This window comes from Nerophis ophidion, linkage group LG01, assembly GCF_033978795.1.
Source record: "Nerophis ophidion isolate RoL-2023_Sa linkage group LG01, RoL_Noph_v1.0, whole genome shotgun sequence".
NCBI lineage: Eukaryota > Metazoa > Chordata > Actinopteri > Syngnathiformes > Syngnathidae > Nerophis > Nerophis ophidion.
In genome coordinates this window covers 3,174,466-3,190,542 of record NC_084611.1, presented here as the reverse complement: position 1 = coordinate 3,190,542, position 16,077 = coordinate 3,174,466, and the positions used below count along the sequence as shown (strand labels likewise).

General features: G+C 43.4%; 3 protein-coding genes across 4 annotated transcripts in view; 2 read left to right on the top strand and 1 right to left on the bottom strand.

Moving 5' to 3' along the window:
- Nucleotides 1–11,209, top strand: part of LOC133548992 (regulator of G-protein signaling 3-like) — a 46,648-nt gene extending 35,439 nt beyond the window's left edge. For both annotated transcript variants that reach the window (XM_061893995.1, XM_061894004.1), the window contains 6 exons: nucleotides 4,344–4,537; nucleotides 7,493–7,536; nucleotides 7,641–7,733; nucleotides 7,815–7,876; nucleotides 7,953–8,119; nucleotides 8,194–11,209. In XM_061893995.1, coding sequence (XP_061749979.1) covers nucleotides 4,344–4,537; nucleotides 7,493–7,536; nucleotides 7,641–7,733; nucleotides 7,815–7,876; nucleotides 7,953–8,119; nucleotides 8,194–8,427 — 794 coding nt within the window. In that variant the 3' untranslated portion in view covers nucleotides 8,428–11,209. The remainder of the gene's footprint in view (nucleotides 1–4,343; nucleotides 4,538–7,492; nucleotides 7,537–7,640; nucleotides 7,734–7,814; nucleotides 7,877–7,952; nucleotides 8,120–8,193) is intronic.
- LOC133549002 (myosin light chain 4-like) lies at nucleotides 10,247–12,703 on the bottom strand. The gene is made up of 2 exons (XM_061894018.1): nucleotides 12,070–12,703; nucleotides 10,247–11,259 (listed from the first exon to the last, which is right to left on the bottom strand). Exon 1 carries the CDS (start codon nucleotides 12,675–12,677, stop codon nucleotides 12,072–12,074), a length of 606 nt encoding a protein of 201 aa, XP_061750002.1. The 5' UTR covers nucleotides 12,678–12,703; the 3' UTR covers nucleotides 10,247–11,259; nucleotides 12,070–12,071.
- Nucleotides 12,704–15,517: 2,814 nt separating this feature from the next.
- The window catches only part of LOC133548976 (transcription termination factor 1-like), a 33,141-nt gene continuing 32,581 nt past the window's right edge, over nucleotides 15,518–16,077 (top strand). The window contains exon 1 of the mRNA XM_061893963.1: nucleotides 15,518–15,703. The gene's annotated coding sequence lies outside the window, so the exon portion shown is untranslated. The remainder of the gene's footprint in view (nucleotides 15,704–16,077) is intronic.

Below are 16,077 nucleotides of genomic sequence, written 5' to 3'. Positions count from 1 at the left end.
GAACTCCAAATATGAACAAGAATATCCTTTAAAACCTTATACATTTCTTGGAATTTCATAAAGAACCACATGCATGACTGGAAACATCCTTTAGAACCCCAAACATGACCTAGAACATCCCTCATTTACAACCACATATAGAGCAACTCTTTAGAACTTCATGCATGACCCGGAATATCATTTAGAACCTTATACACAACCACAACAAACTGGGATCTCATTCAGAACCACACAGACTTAAGTGTGGACATCCTTTAGAATATTATACACAACCTGGAACATCCTTTAGAACTCCACATTTGACTTGAAACATCAATGAGAACTCCAAATATGAACTAAAATATCCTTTAAAACCTTATACATTTCTTGGAATTTCATAAAGAACCACATGCATGACTGGAAACATCCTTTAGAACCCCAAACATGACCTAGAACATCCCTCATGTACAACCACATATAGAGCAACCCTTTAGAACTTCATGCATGACCTTGAACATCATTTAGAACTCCACATTTGACTTGAAACATCAATGAGAACTCCAACTATGAACTAGAATATCCTTTAAAACCTTATACATTTCTTGGAATTTCATAAAGAACCACATTCATGACTGGGAACATCCTTTAGAACCACAAACGTGACCTGGAACATCCCTCACATACAACCACATATAGAACAACCCTTTAGAACTTCGTGCAAGACCTGGAACACCCTTTAGAACTCCACATTTGACCTGAAACATCAACGAGAACTCCAACTATGAACTAGAATATCTTTTAAAACCTTATACATTTCTTGGAATTTCATAAAGAACCACATGCATGACTGGGAACATCCTTTAGAACCCCAAACGTGACCTAGAACATCCCTCATATACAACCACATATAGAACAACCCATTAGAACTCCACACATGACCTGGAACACCCTTTAGAACTCCACATTTGACTTGAAACATCAATGAGAACTCCAACTATGAACTAGAATATCCTTTACAACCTTATACATTTCTTGGAATTTCATAAAGAACCACATGCATGACTGGAAACATCCTTTAGAACCACAAACATGACCTAGAACGTCCCTCGTATACAACCACATTTAGAGCAACCCTTTAGAACTTCATGCAAGACCTGGAACACCCTTCAGAACTCCACATTTGACTTGAAACATCAATGAGAACTCCAACTATGAACTAGAATATCCTTTACAATCTTATACATTTCTTGGAATTTCATAAAGAACCACATTCATGACTGGGAACATCCTTTAGAACCACAAACATGACCTAGAACGTCCCTCGTATACAACCACATTTAGAGCAACCCTTTAGAACTTCATGCAAGACCTGGAACACCCTTCAGAACTCCACATTTGACTTGAAACATCAATGAGAACTCCAACTATGAACTAGAATATCCTTTACAATCTTATACATTTCTTGGAATTTCATAAAGAACCACATTCATGACTGGGAACATCCTTTAGAACCACAAACGTGACCTGGAACATCCCTCACATACAACCACATATAGAACAACCCTTTAGAACTTCGTGCAAGACCTGGAACACCCTTTAGAACTCCACATTTGACCTGAAACATCAATGAGAACTCCAACTATGAACTAGAATATCTTTTAAAACCTTATACATTTCTTGGAATTTCATAAAGAACCACATGCATGACTGGGAACATCCTTTAGAACCCCAAACGTGACCTAGAACATCCCTCATATACAACCACATATAGAACAACCCATTAGAACTCCACACATGACCTGGAACACCCTTTAGAACTCCACATTTGACATCAAACATCAATGAGAACTCCAACTATGAACTAGAATATCCTTTACAACCTTATACATTTCTTGGACTTTCATAAAGAACCACATGCATGACTGGAAACATCCTTTAGAACCACAAACATGACCTAGAACGTCCCTCGTATACAACCACATATAGAGCAACCCTTTAGAACTTCATGCAAGACCTGGAACACCCTTTAGAACTCCACATTTGACTTGAAACCTCAATGAGAACTCTACTATGAACTAGAATATCCTTTAAAACCTTATACATTTCTTGGAATTTCATAAAGAACCACATTCATAACTGGGAACATCCTTTAGAACCACAAACATGACCTAGAACATCCCTCATATACAACCACATATAGGGCAACCCTTTAGAACTTCATGCATGACCTGGAACACCCTTTAGAACTCCACATTTGACTTGAAACATCAATGAGCACTCCAACTATGAACTAGAATATCCTTTAAAACCTAATACTTTTCTTGGAATTTCATAAAGAACCACATTCATGACTGGGAACATCCTTTAGAACCACAAACATGACCTGGAACACCCTTCAGAACTCCACATTTGACTTGAAACATCAATGAGAACTCCAACTATGAACTAGAATATCCTTTAAAACCTAATACTTTTCTTGGAATTTCATAAAGAACCACATTCATGACTGGGAACATCCTTTAGAACCACAAACATGACCTGGAACACCCTTCAGAACTCCACATTTGACTTGAAACATCAATGAGAACTCCAACTATGAACTGGAATATCCTTTAAAACCTAATACTTTTCTTGGAATTTCATAAAGAACCACATTCATGACTGGGAACATCCTTTGGAACCACAAACATGACCTGGAACATCCCTCACATACAACCACATATAGAACAACACTTTAGAACTTCGTGCAAGACCTGGAACACCCTTTAGAACTCCACATTTGACTTGAAACATCAATGAGAACTCCAACTATGAACTAGAATATCCTTTAAAACCTAATACTTTCCTTGGAATTTCATAAAGAACCACATTCATGACTGGAAACATCCTTTAGAACCACAAACATGACCTACAACATCCCTCATATACAACCACATATAAAGCAACCCTTTAGAACTTCATGCATGACCTGGAACATCATTTAGAACTCCACATTTGACTTGAAACATCAATGAGAACTCCAACTATGAACTAGAATATCCTTTAAAACCTTATACATTTCTTGGAGTTTCATAAAGAACCACATGCATGACTGGAAACATCCTTTAGAACCACAAACATGACCTAGAACATCCCTCATTTACAACCACATTTAGAGCAACCCTTTAGAACTTCATGCATGACCTGGAACATCATTTAGAACTCCACATTTGACTTGAAACATCAATGAGAACTCCAACTATGAACTAGAACATCCTTCAGAACCTTATACATTTCTTGGAATTTCATAAAGAACCACATGCATGACTGGAAACATCCATTAGAACCCCGAACATGACCTAGAAAATCCCTTATATACAACCACATATAGAACAACCCTTTAGAACTTCATGCATGACTTGGAACATCATTTAGAACCTTATACACAACCACAACAAACTGGGATCTCATTCAGAACCACACAGACGTAAGTGTGGACATCCTTTAGAATATTATACACAACCTGGAACATCCTTTAGAACTCCACATATGACCTGGAACACCCTTCAGAACTCCACATTTGACTTGAAACATCAATGAGAATTCCAAATATGAACTAGAATATCCTTTAGAACCTTATACATTTCTTGGAATTTCATACGGAACCGCATGCATGACTGGGAACATACATTAGAACCACAAACATGACCTGGAATATCCCTCATATACAACCACATATAGAACAACCCTTTAGAACCTCGTGCATGACCTCGTTACATCATTTAGAACCTTATACACAACCACAACAAACTGGGATCTCATTCAGAACCACATACACATAAGTGTGGACATCTTTTAGAATATTATACACAATCAAATACATGACCTGGAACATCTTTTAGAATCTCCTACACAACCTGGAACATCCTTTATAACTCCACATATGACCTGGAACACCTTCTAGAACAGGGGTAAGGAACCTATGGATCTCGCCACGGAACTACATTTCAAAATATTAAACTTTCGCTGCTCTCTCAGCCAAAAAGGTTCCCGACCCCTGAAGTAGAAGAACTCCATCAACGCTGATGCCACTTCCTGTGTCCCTTCACAATAAAAGTGAAAAGAACAACCTTTTTCAGGTGATTTAGAAGAAGACACTGATGGGTGGATCAGTGGTTAGCACATCTGCCTCACAATCAGGAGATCTGGGTTTGAATCTAATTTGGAGAATTCTTTTATCCAATCATCAAATTTAAATTGGTGACCCAAAAATGTTCTGATGTCATTTGTTGACCAAAGGATGAAATAATTAATGCTTGGACACTTTTAGACATTATTAAAAGAAGTTTGTGTCAATGACGCTAAATAGTCGTGTTTTGTTTCAGTCCTCAGGCGCTCGCTCTCTGAGGGTTCTCTGCTCAGAGAAAGTCCATCACGGCGCTCGCTCTCTGACAGCAGCATCCATGACCTCACCTTAGACCTGCACACCTGCCCCCCCTCACCTCACACTCTCAGGAAACACCTGACCAGGGAGGACAGCTCTCTTCAGGACATGCTGCTGCTGCTCAATGGCTACAAGGTACAGTTCTCTATGCACACACAGTCCACTATGGACTTAGTCCACTATGGACATAGACCTCTATGCACACACAGTCCACTATGGACTTAGTCCACTATGGACATAGACCTCTATGCACACACAGTCTACATGGACATAGTCCTCTATGCACACACAGTCTACTATGGACATAGTCCTCTATTCACATGTAGTCCACTATGGACATAGACCTCTATGCACACACGGTCCACTATGGACATAGTCCTCTATGCACACACAGTCTACTATGGACATAGTCCTCTATGCACACACAGTCCACTATGGATTTAGTCCACTATGGACATAGACCTCTATGCACACACGGTCCACTATGGACATAGACCTCTATGCACACACGGTCCACTATGGACATAGTCCTCTATGCACACACAGTCCACTATGGACATAGACCTCTATGCACACACGGTCCACTATGGACATAGTCCTCTATGCACACACAGTCTCCTATGGACATAGTCCTCTATGCACACACAGTCCACTATGGACATAGTCCTCTATGCACACACAGTCCACTATGGACATAGTCCTCTATGCACACACAGTCTACTATGGACATAGTCCTCTATGCACACACAGTCTACTATGGACATATCCTCTATGCACACGTAGTCCACTATGAACATAGTCCTCTATGCACACACAGTCCACTATGGACATATCCTCTATGCACACGTAGTCCACTATGAACATAGTCCTCTATGCACACACAGTCCACTATGGACATAGTCCTCTATGCACAAACAGTCCACTATGGACCTAGTCCTCTATGCACACACAGTCTACTATGGACATATCCTCTATGCACACGTAGTCCACTATGAACATAGTCCTCTATGCACACACAGTCCACTATGGACATAGTCCTCTATGCACACACAGTCCACTATGGACTTGGACCTCTATGCACACACAGTTTACTATGGACATAGTCCTCTATCCACACGTAGTCCACTATGGACAAAGTCCTCTATGCACAAGTAGTCCACTATGGACATAGTCCTCTATGCACACACAGTCTACTATGGACATAGTCCTCTATGCACACACAGTCCACTATGGACAAAGTCCTCTATGCACTATGGACATAAACCCCTATGCACACACAGTCCACTATGGACAAAGTCCTTTATGCACTATGGACATAAACCTCTATGCACACACAGTCTACTATGGACATAGTCCTCTATGCACACACAGTCCACTATGGACAAAGTCCTTTATGCACTATGGACATAAACCTCTATGCACACACAGTCCACTATGGACATAGTCCTCTATGCACACACAGTCCACTATGGACAAAGTCCTTTATGCACTATGGACATAAACCTCTATGCACACACAGTCCACTATGGACATAGTCCTCTATGCACACACAGTCCACTATGGACAAAGTCCTCTATGCACTATGGACATAGACCTCTACGCACACACAGTCCACTATGGACATAGTCCTCTATGCACACACAGTCCACTATGGACAAAGTCCTCTATGCACTATGGACATAAACCTCTATGCACATCCACTATGGACCTAGACCTCTATGCACAAACAGTCTACTATGGACATAGACCTCAATGCACACACAGTCCACTATGGATAAAGTCCTCTATGCACAATGGACATAAACCTTTATGCACACACAGTCCAGTATGGACATAGACATCTATGCACACACAGTCCACTATGGATTTAGACCTCTGTGCACACACAGTCCACTATGGACCTAGACCTCTATGCACACATAGTCCACTATCGACCTAGACTTATATGTACACACACAGTCCACTATGGACATAGTCCTCTATGCACACACAGTCCACTATGGACCTAGACCTCTATGCACAAACAGTCTACTATGGACATAGTCCTCTATGCACACACAGTCTACTATGGACATAGTCCTCTATGCACACACAGTCCACTATGGACCTAGACCTCTATGCACAAACAGTCTACTATGGACATAGTCCTCTATGCACACACAGTCCACTATGGACAAAGTCCTCTATGCACTATGGACATAAACCTCTATGCACATCCACTATGGACCTAGACCTCTATGCACAAACAGTCTACTATGGACATAGACCTCAATGCACACACAGTCCACTATGGATAAAGTCCTCTATGCACAATGGACATAAACCTTTATGCACACACAGTCCAGTATGGACATAGACATCTATGCACACACAGTCCACTATGGATTTAGACCTCTGTGCACACACAGTCCACTATGGACCTAGACCTCTATGCACACATAGTCCACTATCGACCTAGACTTATATGTACACACACAGTCCACTATGGACATAGTCCTCTATGCACACACAGTCCACAATGGACCTAGACCTCTATGCACACACAGTCCACTATGGACTTAGACCTCTATGCACTATGGAGACCTCTATGCACTATGGACATAGTCCTCTATGCACACGCAGTCCACTATGGACTTAGACCTCTGTGCACACACAGTCCACTATGGACCTAGACCTCTATGCACACACAGTCCACTATGGACATAGTCCTCTATGCACACACAGTCCACTATGGATGTAGACCTCTATGCACTATGGACATATTCCTCAATGCACACACATTCCACTATGGACAAAGTCCTCTATGCACTATGGACATAAACCTTTATGCACACACAGTCCAGTATGGACATAGACCTCTGTGCACACACAGTCCACTATGGACCTAGACCTCTATGCACACACAGTCCACTATGGACTTAGACCTCTGTACACACACAGTCCACTATAGACATAGTCCTCTATGCACACACAGTCCACAATGGACCTAGTCCTCTATGCACACACAGTCCACTATGGACTTAGACCTCTATGCACTATGGACATAGTCTATGAAGCAGGAGTAGTGAACTGTTGTTTTCCATTTTTCAGGATGTTGAAATCAGAAATCACCTCAGGAAGAAAACCAAAAGTCTGTATGTACACACACACACACACACACACACACACACACACACACACACACACACACACACACACACACACACACACATGACTTTGATGTTGTTATTTTTGGCAGAGCTCCAGACGGGCGAAGTCGTCTTCCGTTCCTGCGCAGACGGAGGCGTTCGGTCCAGTGGGACAGTCTGGAGAGAGCACTGATGAACACCAGGTGGGTTCTCCTGGTCAACTGTTCTGCTGACTCTGCATTTGAGAAGGTTCTTGTGGTCTGCCCAAGTGTGTCTTCTCCCAGGCCGTCTGCGGGGGAGGTGTTGAAGTGGGCGGAGAGTCTGCAAGCCCTCTTGGCCAATCAGTGTAAGACTTTCTTTTCACTTTACGTGGGTGGGGGGGGTGGGCCAACATTCATTCTCTCTTACGTGTCATTGGTCAGACGGTCTGGCTGTGTTCCGTCACTTCCTGAAGTCCGAGTTCAGCGAGGAAAACCTGGACTTTTGGTCGGCTGTCGAGAGATTCAAGGAGACGGGCCCCTTCAGCAAGATGGCTGCCACGGCCGCCAAAGTCTACGAGGAGTTTGTCTCACCCGGCGCGCCCAGACAGGTACCTGACCCGTCTTACCTGGTCTCCAGGGTTCAGGTGCCGGGGTCACGTGACGTCACTTTGTCCACCTCCAGGTGAACGTGGATTCAGAGGTCAGGGAGTCAACCCAACAGAGCCTACGTCTCGGTGTTCACCCAGCCTCCTTCCAGCAGGCCCAGGATCAGGTCTTTGGTCTGATGGAGGCCGATAGTTACCCACGGTTCCTCAAGTCCCACCTCTATGCTCAATTGGCCAATCAGAGCCCGGCAGCTTCGTCTCAGCCCGCCAGTCAGAACCACACCAGAGAATCTGACGGCCAAGACTTCTGATCTCATGGCGACTCGGTCAGGGGTTCCACATTCAAGACTTTTGGACCAGATTCTGTTCATTTGGTCATCTGTTGATAGATTCTTTGACAAACTTGCTGTCTCTTTATTTCAATTTCATATTTCAGCATAGATGTTTCTAGAATTTACAGACACTGGGTTCAGCCGGCCCAGGATCAGGTCTTTGGTCTGATGGAGGCCGATAGTTACCCACGATTCCTCAAGTCCCACCTCTATGCTCAATTGGCCAATCAGAGCCCGGCAGCTTCGTCTCAGCCCGCCAGTCAGAACCACACCAGAGAATCTGACGGCCAAGACTTCTGATCACATGGCCAGTCGGTCAGGGGTTTCATATTCAAGACTTTTGGATCTTTCTTTCTTTCTTTCTTCTAGCTCTTCCCGGGGGATCCCAAGGCGTTCCCAGGCCAGCCGGGAGACATAGTCTTCCCAACGTGTCCTGGGTCTTCCCCGTGGCCTCCTACCGGTTGGACGTGCCCTAAACACCTCCCTAGGGAGGCGTTCGGGTGGCATCCTGACCAGATGCCCGAACCACCTCATCTGGCTCCTCTCGATGTGGAGGAACAAGACGAAGTGGCTGGGGAGAGGGAAGTCTGGGTTTCCCTGCTTAGGCTGTTGCCCCCGCGACCCAACCTCGGATAAGCGGAAGAAGATGGATGGATGGATGGACTTTTGGATCAGATTCTGTTCAGCTCCTTCTGGTTGGTCATCTGTTGATAGATTCTTTGACAAACTAACCATTTATTCAATTCTAACTAGAAAATCACTTAAAATGTGATCAGCTGTCTTAAAGATTCTACACCAGGTTCTTCAGGGCTGACAGAACCGACTAATCAATGCTGTTTTAATGAAGACAAATAAAATACGACACTTGCTGTCTCTTTATTTCAATTTCATATTTCAGCATAGATGTTTCTAGAATTTACAGACACTGGGTTCAGCCGGCCTCCTTCCAGCAGGCCCAGGATCAGGTCTTCGGTCTGATGGAGGCCGATAGTTACCCACGACTCCTCAAGTCCCACCTCTATGCTCAATTGGCCAATCAGAGCCCGGCAGCTTTGTCTCAGCCCGCCAGTCAGAACCACACCAGAGAATCTGACGGCCAAGACTTCTGATCTCATGGCCAGTCGGTCAGGGGTTTCACATTCAAGACTTTTGGACCAGATTCTGTTCATTTGGTCATCTGTTGATAGATTCTTTGACAAACTAACCATTTATTCAATTCTAACTAGAAATTCACTTAAAATGTGATCAGCTGTCTTAAAGATTCTACACCAGGTTCTTCAGGGCTGACAGAACCGACTAATCAATGCTGTTTTAATGAAGACAAATAAAATGCGACACTTGCTGTCTCTTTATTTCAATTTCATATTTCAGCATAGATGTTTCTAGAATTTACAGACACTGGGTTCACCCGGCCCAGGATCAGGTCTTTGGTCTGATGGAGGCCGATAGTTACCCACGATTCCTCAAGTCCCACCTCTATGCTCAATTGGCCAATCAGAGCTCAGTAGCTTCGTCTCAGCCCGCCAGTCAGAACCACACCAGAGAATCTGACGGCCAAGACTTCTGATCTCATGGCGACTCGGTCAGGGGTTCCACATTCAAGACTTTTGGGTCCGATTCTGTTCAGCTCCTTCTGGTTGGTCATCTGTTGATAGAACCTTTGACAAACTAACCATTTATTCAATTCTAACTAGAAAATCACTTAAAATGTGATCAGCTGTCTTAAAGATTCTACACCAGGTTCTTCAGGGCTGACAGAACCGACTAATCAATGCTGTTTTAATGAAGACAATTAAAATACGACACTTGCTGTCTCTTTATTTCAATTTCATATTTCAGCATAGATGTTTCTAGAATTTACAGACACTGGGTTCAGCCGGCCCAGGATCAGGTCTTTGGTCTGATGGAGGCCGATAGTTACCCACGATTCCTCAAGTCCCACCTCTATGCTCAATTGGCCAATCAGAGCCCGGCAGCTTCGTCTCAGCCCGCCAGTCAGAACCACACCAGAGAATCTGACGGCCAAGACTTCTGATCTCATGGCCAGTCGGTCAGGGGTTCCACATTCAAGACTTTTGGATCAGGTTCTGTTCAGCTCCTTCTGGTTGGTCATCTGTTGATAGAACCTTTGACAAACTAACCATTTATTCAATTATAACTAGAAAATCACTTCATATGTGATTAGCTGTCTTAAAGATTCTACACCAGGTTCTTCAGGGCTGACAGAACCGACTAATCAATGCTGTTTTAATGAAGACAAATAAAATACGACACTTGCTGTCTCTTTATTTCAATTTCATATTCCAGCATAGATGTTTCTAGAATTTACAGACACTGGGTTCAGCCGGCCTCCTTCCAGCAGGCCCAGGATCAGGTCTTTGGTCTGATGGAGGCCGATAGTTACCCACGGTTCCTCAAGTCCCACCTCTATGCTCAATTGGCCAATCAGAGCCCGGCAGCTTCGTCTCAGCCCGCCAGTCAGAACCACACCAGAGAATCTGACGGCCAAGACTTCTGATCTCATGGCCAGTCGGTCAGGGGTTCCACATTCAAGACTTTTGGACCAGATTCTGTTCATTTGGTCATCTGTTGATAGATTCTTTGACAAACTAACCATTTATTCAATTCTAACTAGAAAATCACTTAAAATGTGATCAGCTGTCTTAAAGATTCTACACCAGGTTCTTCAGGGCTGACAGAACCGACTAATCAATGCTGTTTTAATGAAGACAAATAAAATACGACACTTGCTGTCTCTTTATTTCAATTTCATATTTCAGCATAGATGTTTCTAGAATTTACAGACACTGGGTTCACCCGGCCCAGGATCAGGTCTTTGGTCTGATGGAGGCCGATAGTTACCCACGATTCCTCACGTCCCACCTCTATGCTCAATTGGCCAATCAGAGCCCAGCAGCTTCGTCTCAGCCCGCCAGTCAGAACCACACCAGAGAATCTGACGGCCAAGACTTCTGATCTCATGGCCAGTCGGTCAGGGGTTTCATATTCAAGACTTTTGGATCTTTCTTTCTTTCTTTCTTCTAGCTCTTCCCGGGGGATCCCAAGGCGTTCCCAGGCCAGCCGGGAGACATAGTCTTCCCAACGTGTCCTGGGTCTTCCCCGTGGCCTCCTACCGGTTGGACGTGCCCTAAACACCTCCCTAGGGAGGCGTTCGGGTGGCATCCTGACCAGATGCCCGAACCACCTCATCTGGCTCCTCTCCATGTGGAGGAACAAGACGAAGTGGCTGGGGAGAGGGAAGTCTGGGTTTCCCTGCTTAGGCTGTTGCCCCCACGACCCGACCTGGGATAAGCGGAAGAAGATGGATGGATGGATGGATGGATGGATGGATGGACTTTTGGATCAGATTCTGTTCAGCTCCTTCTGGTTGGTCATCTGTTGATAGATTCTCTGACAAACTAACCATTTATTCAATTCTAACTAGAAAATCCCTTAAAATGTGATTAGCTGTCTTAAAGATTCCACACCAGGTTCTTCAGGGCTGACAGAACCGACTAATCAATGCGGTTTTAATGAAGACAAATAAAATACGACACTTGCTGTCTCTTTATTTCAATTTCATATTTCAGCATAGATGTTTCTAGAATTTACAGACACTAGGTTCAGGCGGCCAGGATGTGTTTGACAAAGTCGGTGTAGTTGATGTGTCCGTTGGGGTCCTCCTGTCCCGCCATGAGCCGGTCCACCTCGTCCTCTGTCATCTTCTCCCCCAGGGTGGAGAGGACGTGGCGAAGCTCCGCCCCCATGACGGTGCCGTTTCCCTCTTTGTCGAAGACCCTGAGACCCTCCACAAAGTCCTCAAAGTGTCCGTGGTCTTTGGCCCGGGCCACGTGCTGCAGCATGGGCAGGAAGGTGTCAAAGTCCAGCAGTTTGCTGTGCATCTCCTCCACTTTGGGCCGACCCAGCAGCTTCAGGACGTCGTCGTTGGTGGGGTTGTGGCCCAGGGCGCGCATCACGTCGCCGCACTGGCTGTACGTGATCTTCATCTCGCCCGTGGGGGTCTCGTCAAACAGCGTGAAGGCGTCGCGGAACTCCTCGATCTGCTCGGCGCTGAACTCCACAACCACGCTTTTCAGGTCCACCTCAGGAGGTTTGGACTGCGCTTCTGGTGCTTTTGGAGGCGGCGCCGCACCCTCGTCCTTCTTTGGGGCTTCCGCCGGCTTCTTTGCCTCGACCGTCTTCTTGGGTTCCACTTTCTTTGGGGCCATGTTGGCGAGTGGCGAGCGACGACACACTCCACACTTTTATAGACGGTTCTGGGTCCGGCCAGGATGACCAAAGATGGAAATGAAGGCCGGAATAGAAACTCTTAAGAGGAGAAAGACTGCGATAACACCTCACTCTGATAGCCTTCTGCCTGATAAACACACACACACACACACACACACACACACACACACACATTGTTCACCTAATGTGTATGTGTGTGTGAGTGTGTGGGACAGAGAAGACTAAATGGAAGGAATGTGGGTATATATATATATATATACGTGAATACATATGTGTGTATATATACATATATATGTACATATGTATGTATATATAAATATTAGGAGTGGGCAAATTAATGCGTTAATTACGAGTTAACTCATCAATCTATTAACGCCGACAATTATTTTATCGCACATTTGCGTATGTTGTTTACATGCTTTTATTTTGTTAATTAATTTTTTTATTTATTTTGGAGTTGGTTGTATATTGTAGCCCGGAAGAGGTAGGGCTGCAGGGGATTCCGGGTATTTGTTCTGTTGTGTTTATGAGGGTCCCTGGTTCAAGCCCCACCTAGTACCAACCTCGTCACGTCCGTTGTGTCCTGAGCAAGACACTTCACCCTTGCTCCTGATGGGTGCTGGTTAGCGCCTTGCATGGCAGCTCCCCCCATTGGTGTGTGAATGTGTGTGTGAATGGGTAAATGTGGAAGTAGTGTCAAAGCGCTTTGAGTACCTTGAAGGTAGAAAAGCGCTATACAAGTACAACCCATTTATCATTTATTTAATGCCTTTTCTTAACAAGATGGGCTTCGGCGTGGAGGGGCTCTTGGTAAAGATGGAACATTTGGCAAAAATACCGGACAATTCTGCAGATTTCCTGGCTGGCTTACAGCGTGGTCACTCCGGGATCACTTACGACCGCCAGACAATTCTGGATGTGGATAGATCGGGCCGTTTTGGACTGAATGAGGCGTGCTAGCTAGCATGGGAATACTTTGCCGTCTACATCCAGCGGCCTGTGAAGCAGCGGAGTATATGTGTTGTCTGTCTATTTATGAATAATGCAGACCAGGAGTGTTGGCTGAGTTCTTAACGTTTGCTTTCAGAGCGTGCATATCACAACATACAAGATGCCGTCATGGCGACACAACCTCCTGTTGCATGCTGGGTAGGGTAGTTCTTTTTTTCCCTGGCTCATAACATCACAATATAGTACCATGTATATGATGCCTTCAGTTTATCAAAGCACCAAGCAAACAATCGGAAAATTCCCATCATATCAATTCCTAGATATGGTCATAATTATTTTAAGTGCACTACGCAGAATAAACACAACATTATTAATATTGCTACTACAGATAATTTGATCAAAAATTCCCCTAAAACAGCCCACTACCTATAATATAGGTTTTTTAAACATAAGATCCCTGATAAAAAAATGTTTCTGCTGTTACCTCAGAAATTGCCTGTTCAGATGTTATGATTGTGGCTCAGAGATTTGTATGTAGATGATATTTATTTTCCATAACAAACAGGATAACTTAAATACCCTGGCAGTGGCAATAAGCTTAAATGTTTGTATTTACATGTTTTGAGTTGATTTTCATAAAATATGCTATTTAACTGCTACTGTTTAACAAGGACTGATTTAAATTGTGTTTGCACAACAAATGTTTTGGTGCTTTTGTTCCTGTGGGAGAATATTCCAATAAAGGTGCACTACACACTACTTTTGAATTCATTATTGGGCTTTGCGTATATAATGCAGTTAATCGCGATTAATCGGACAAATAGTGTGATTAACTTTGATTAAAATTTTTAATCGTTGCCCAGCCCTAATATATATATATATATATATATATATATATATATATATATATATATATATATATATATATATATATATACATAGTCTAGGTTCCTGTGGTTTATTTGTTATAGAGTGCTCAATAGCGGGGTAGAGTGGAATACATGTTAATTCAGAAAAGACACAGAGGCTATATCATCCCAACAAGCCTGTTTCGCAGGTTGCCCTGCTCGTCAGGGGATATTATTCTAAAATAAATCAAATCCCCTGACGAGCAGGGCAACCTACGAAACAGGCTTGTAGGGATGATATTAAGTTAAGTTCAAGTTAAAGTACCAACGATTGTCACACACACACTAGGTGTGGTGAAATTTGTCCTCTGCATTCGACCCATCACCCTTGATCACCCCCTGGGAAGTGAGGGGAGCAGTGAGCAGCAGCGGTGCCACGCCCGGGAATAATTTATGGTGATTTAACCCCCAATCCTAACCCTTGATGCTGAGTGCCAAGCAGGGAGGCAATGGCTCCCATTTTTATAGTCTTTGGTATGACTCGGCCGGGATTTGAACTCACAACCTACCCATCTCAGGGCTGACACTATACATGTGTATATATATACATATATATGTATATATATATATATATATATATACATATATATATATATAAATATATATATATATATATTTATTCATATAAGTGTGTGTGTGTGTGTGTGTGTGTGTGTGTGTGCGTGTGTGTGTGTGTGTGTGTGTGTATGTATACATATATATGTATACACATATATATGTGTGTGTGGATATATATATATATATACTTTATGAATTGATTAATGTGGACCCCGACTTAAACAAGTTGAAAAACTTAATCAGGTGTTATCATCTACTAATAAAAGTTTCAATTAATCAATCAATCCAGTTGATTCTTAGTCGTTACATGTAAGGAGAAAAAGACCAGCGCTGCCCTGACCAATATGGCGGCGATGGTGACGTAGCCGCCAAACGTTTGGGGACGCTCTGACGCATGCGCTGTGTCTAAACCGGAAGCAGTCCGACCCCTACGAGTACTTCCGTCTTCGCACGCGTGGAACAAACGGTAGAAAGCTACGGCATTTGAATATTTTTCTACGTTGTTTTTTCCAGATAAGAAGACATCAAAACCTCGTAGTCAAGTGCGGGGCGAACGTGGACCAACATGGTTGCGAGTTCTTAAGGAGGTATTTATCTTCTTACGTAAACACACGTTGTTGTCTTTTCCCAATAATCTTTGGTCCGTTAAACTTTACCTTTTAAACTTTACCTGTTAAACTTTACCGCTCTGAGAGATACGACTTTTCAATTCCTAAATGGGAAACTTCCTTTCTCATAGTTTACAGTAATAGTAGAGCAGGGGTGCCCACACTTTTTCTGCAGGCGAGCTACTTTTCAATTGACCAACTGGAGGGGATCTACCTCATTTATATATATCATTTATATTTATTTATTTATGAAAGAGACATTTTGGTAAACAAGTTAAATGTGTTTAATGATAATACAAGCATGTGTAACACATATAGATGTCTTTCTTTCACGGAGACAAGAATATAAGTTG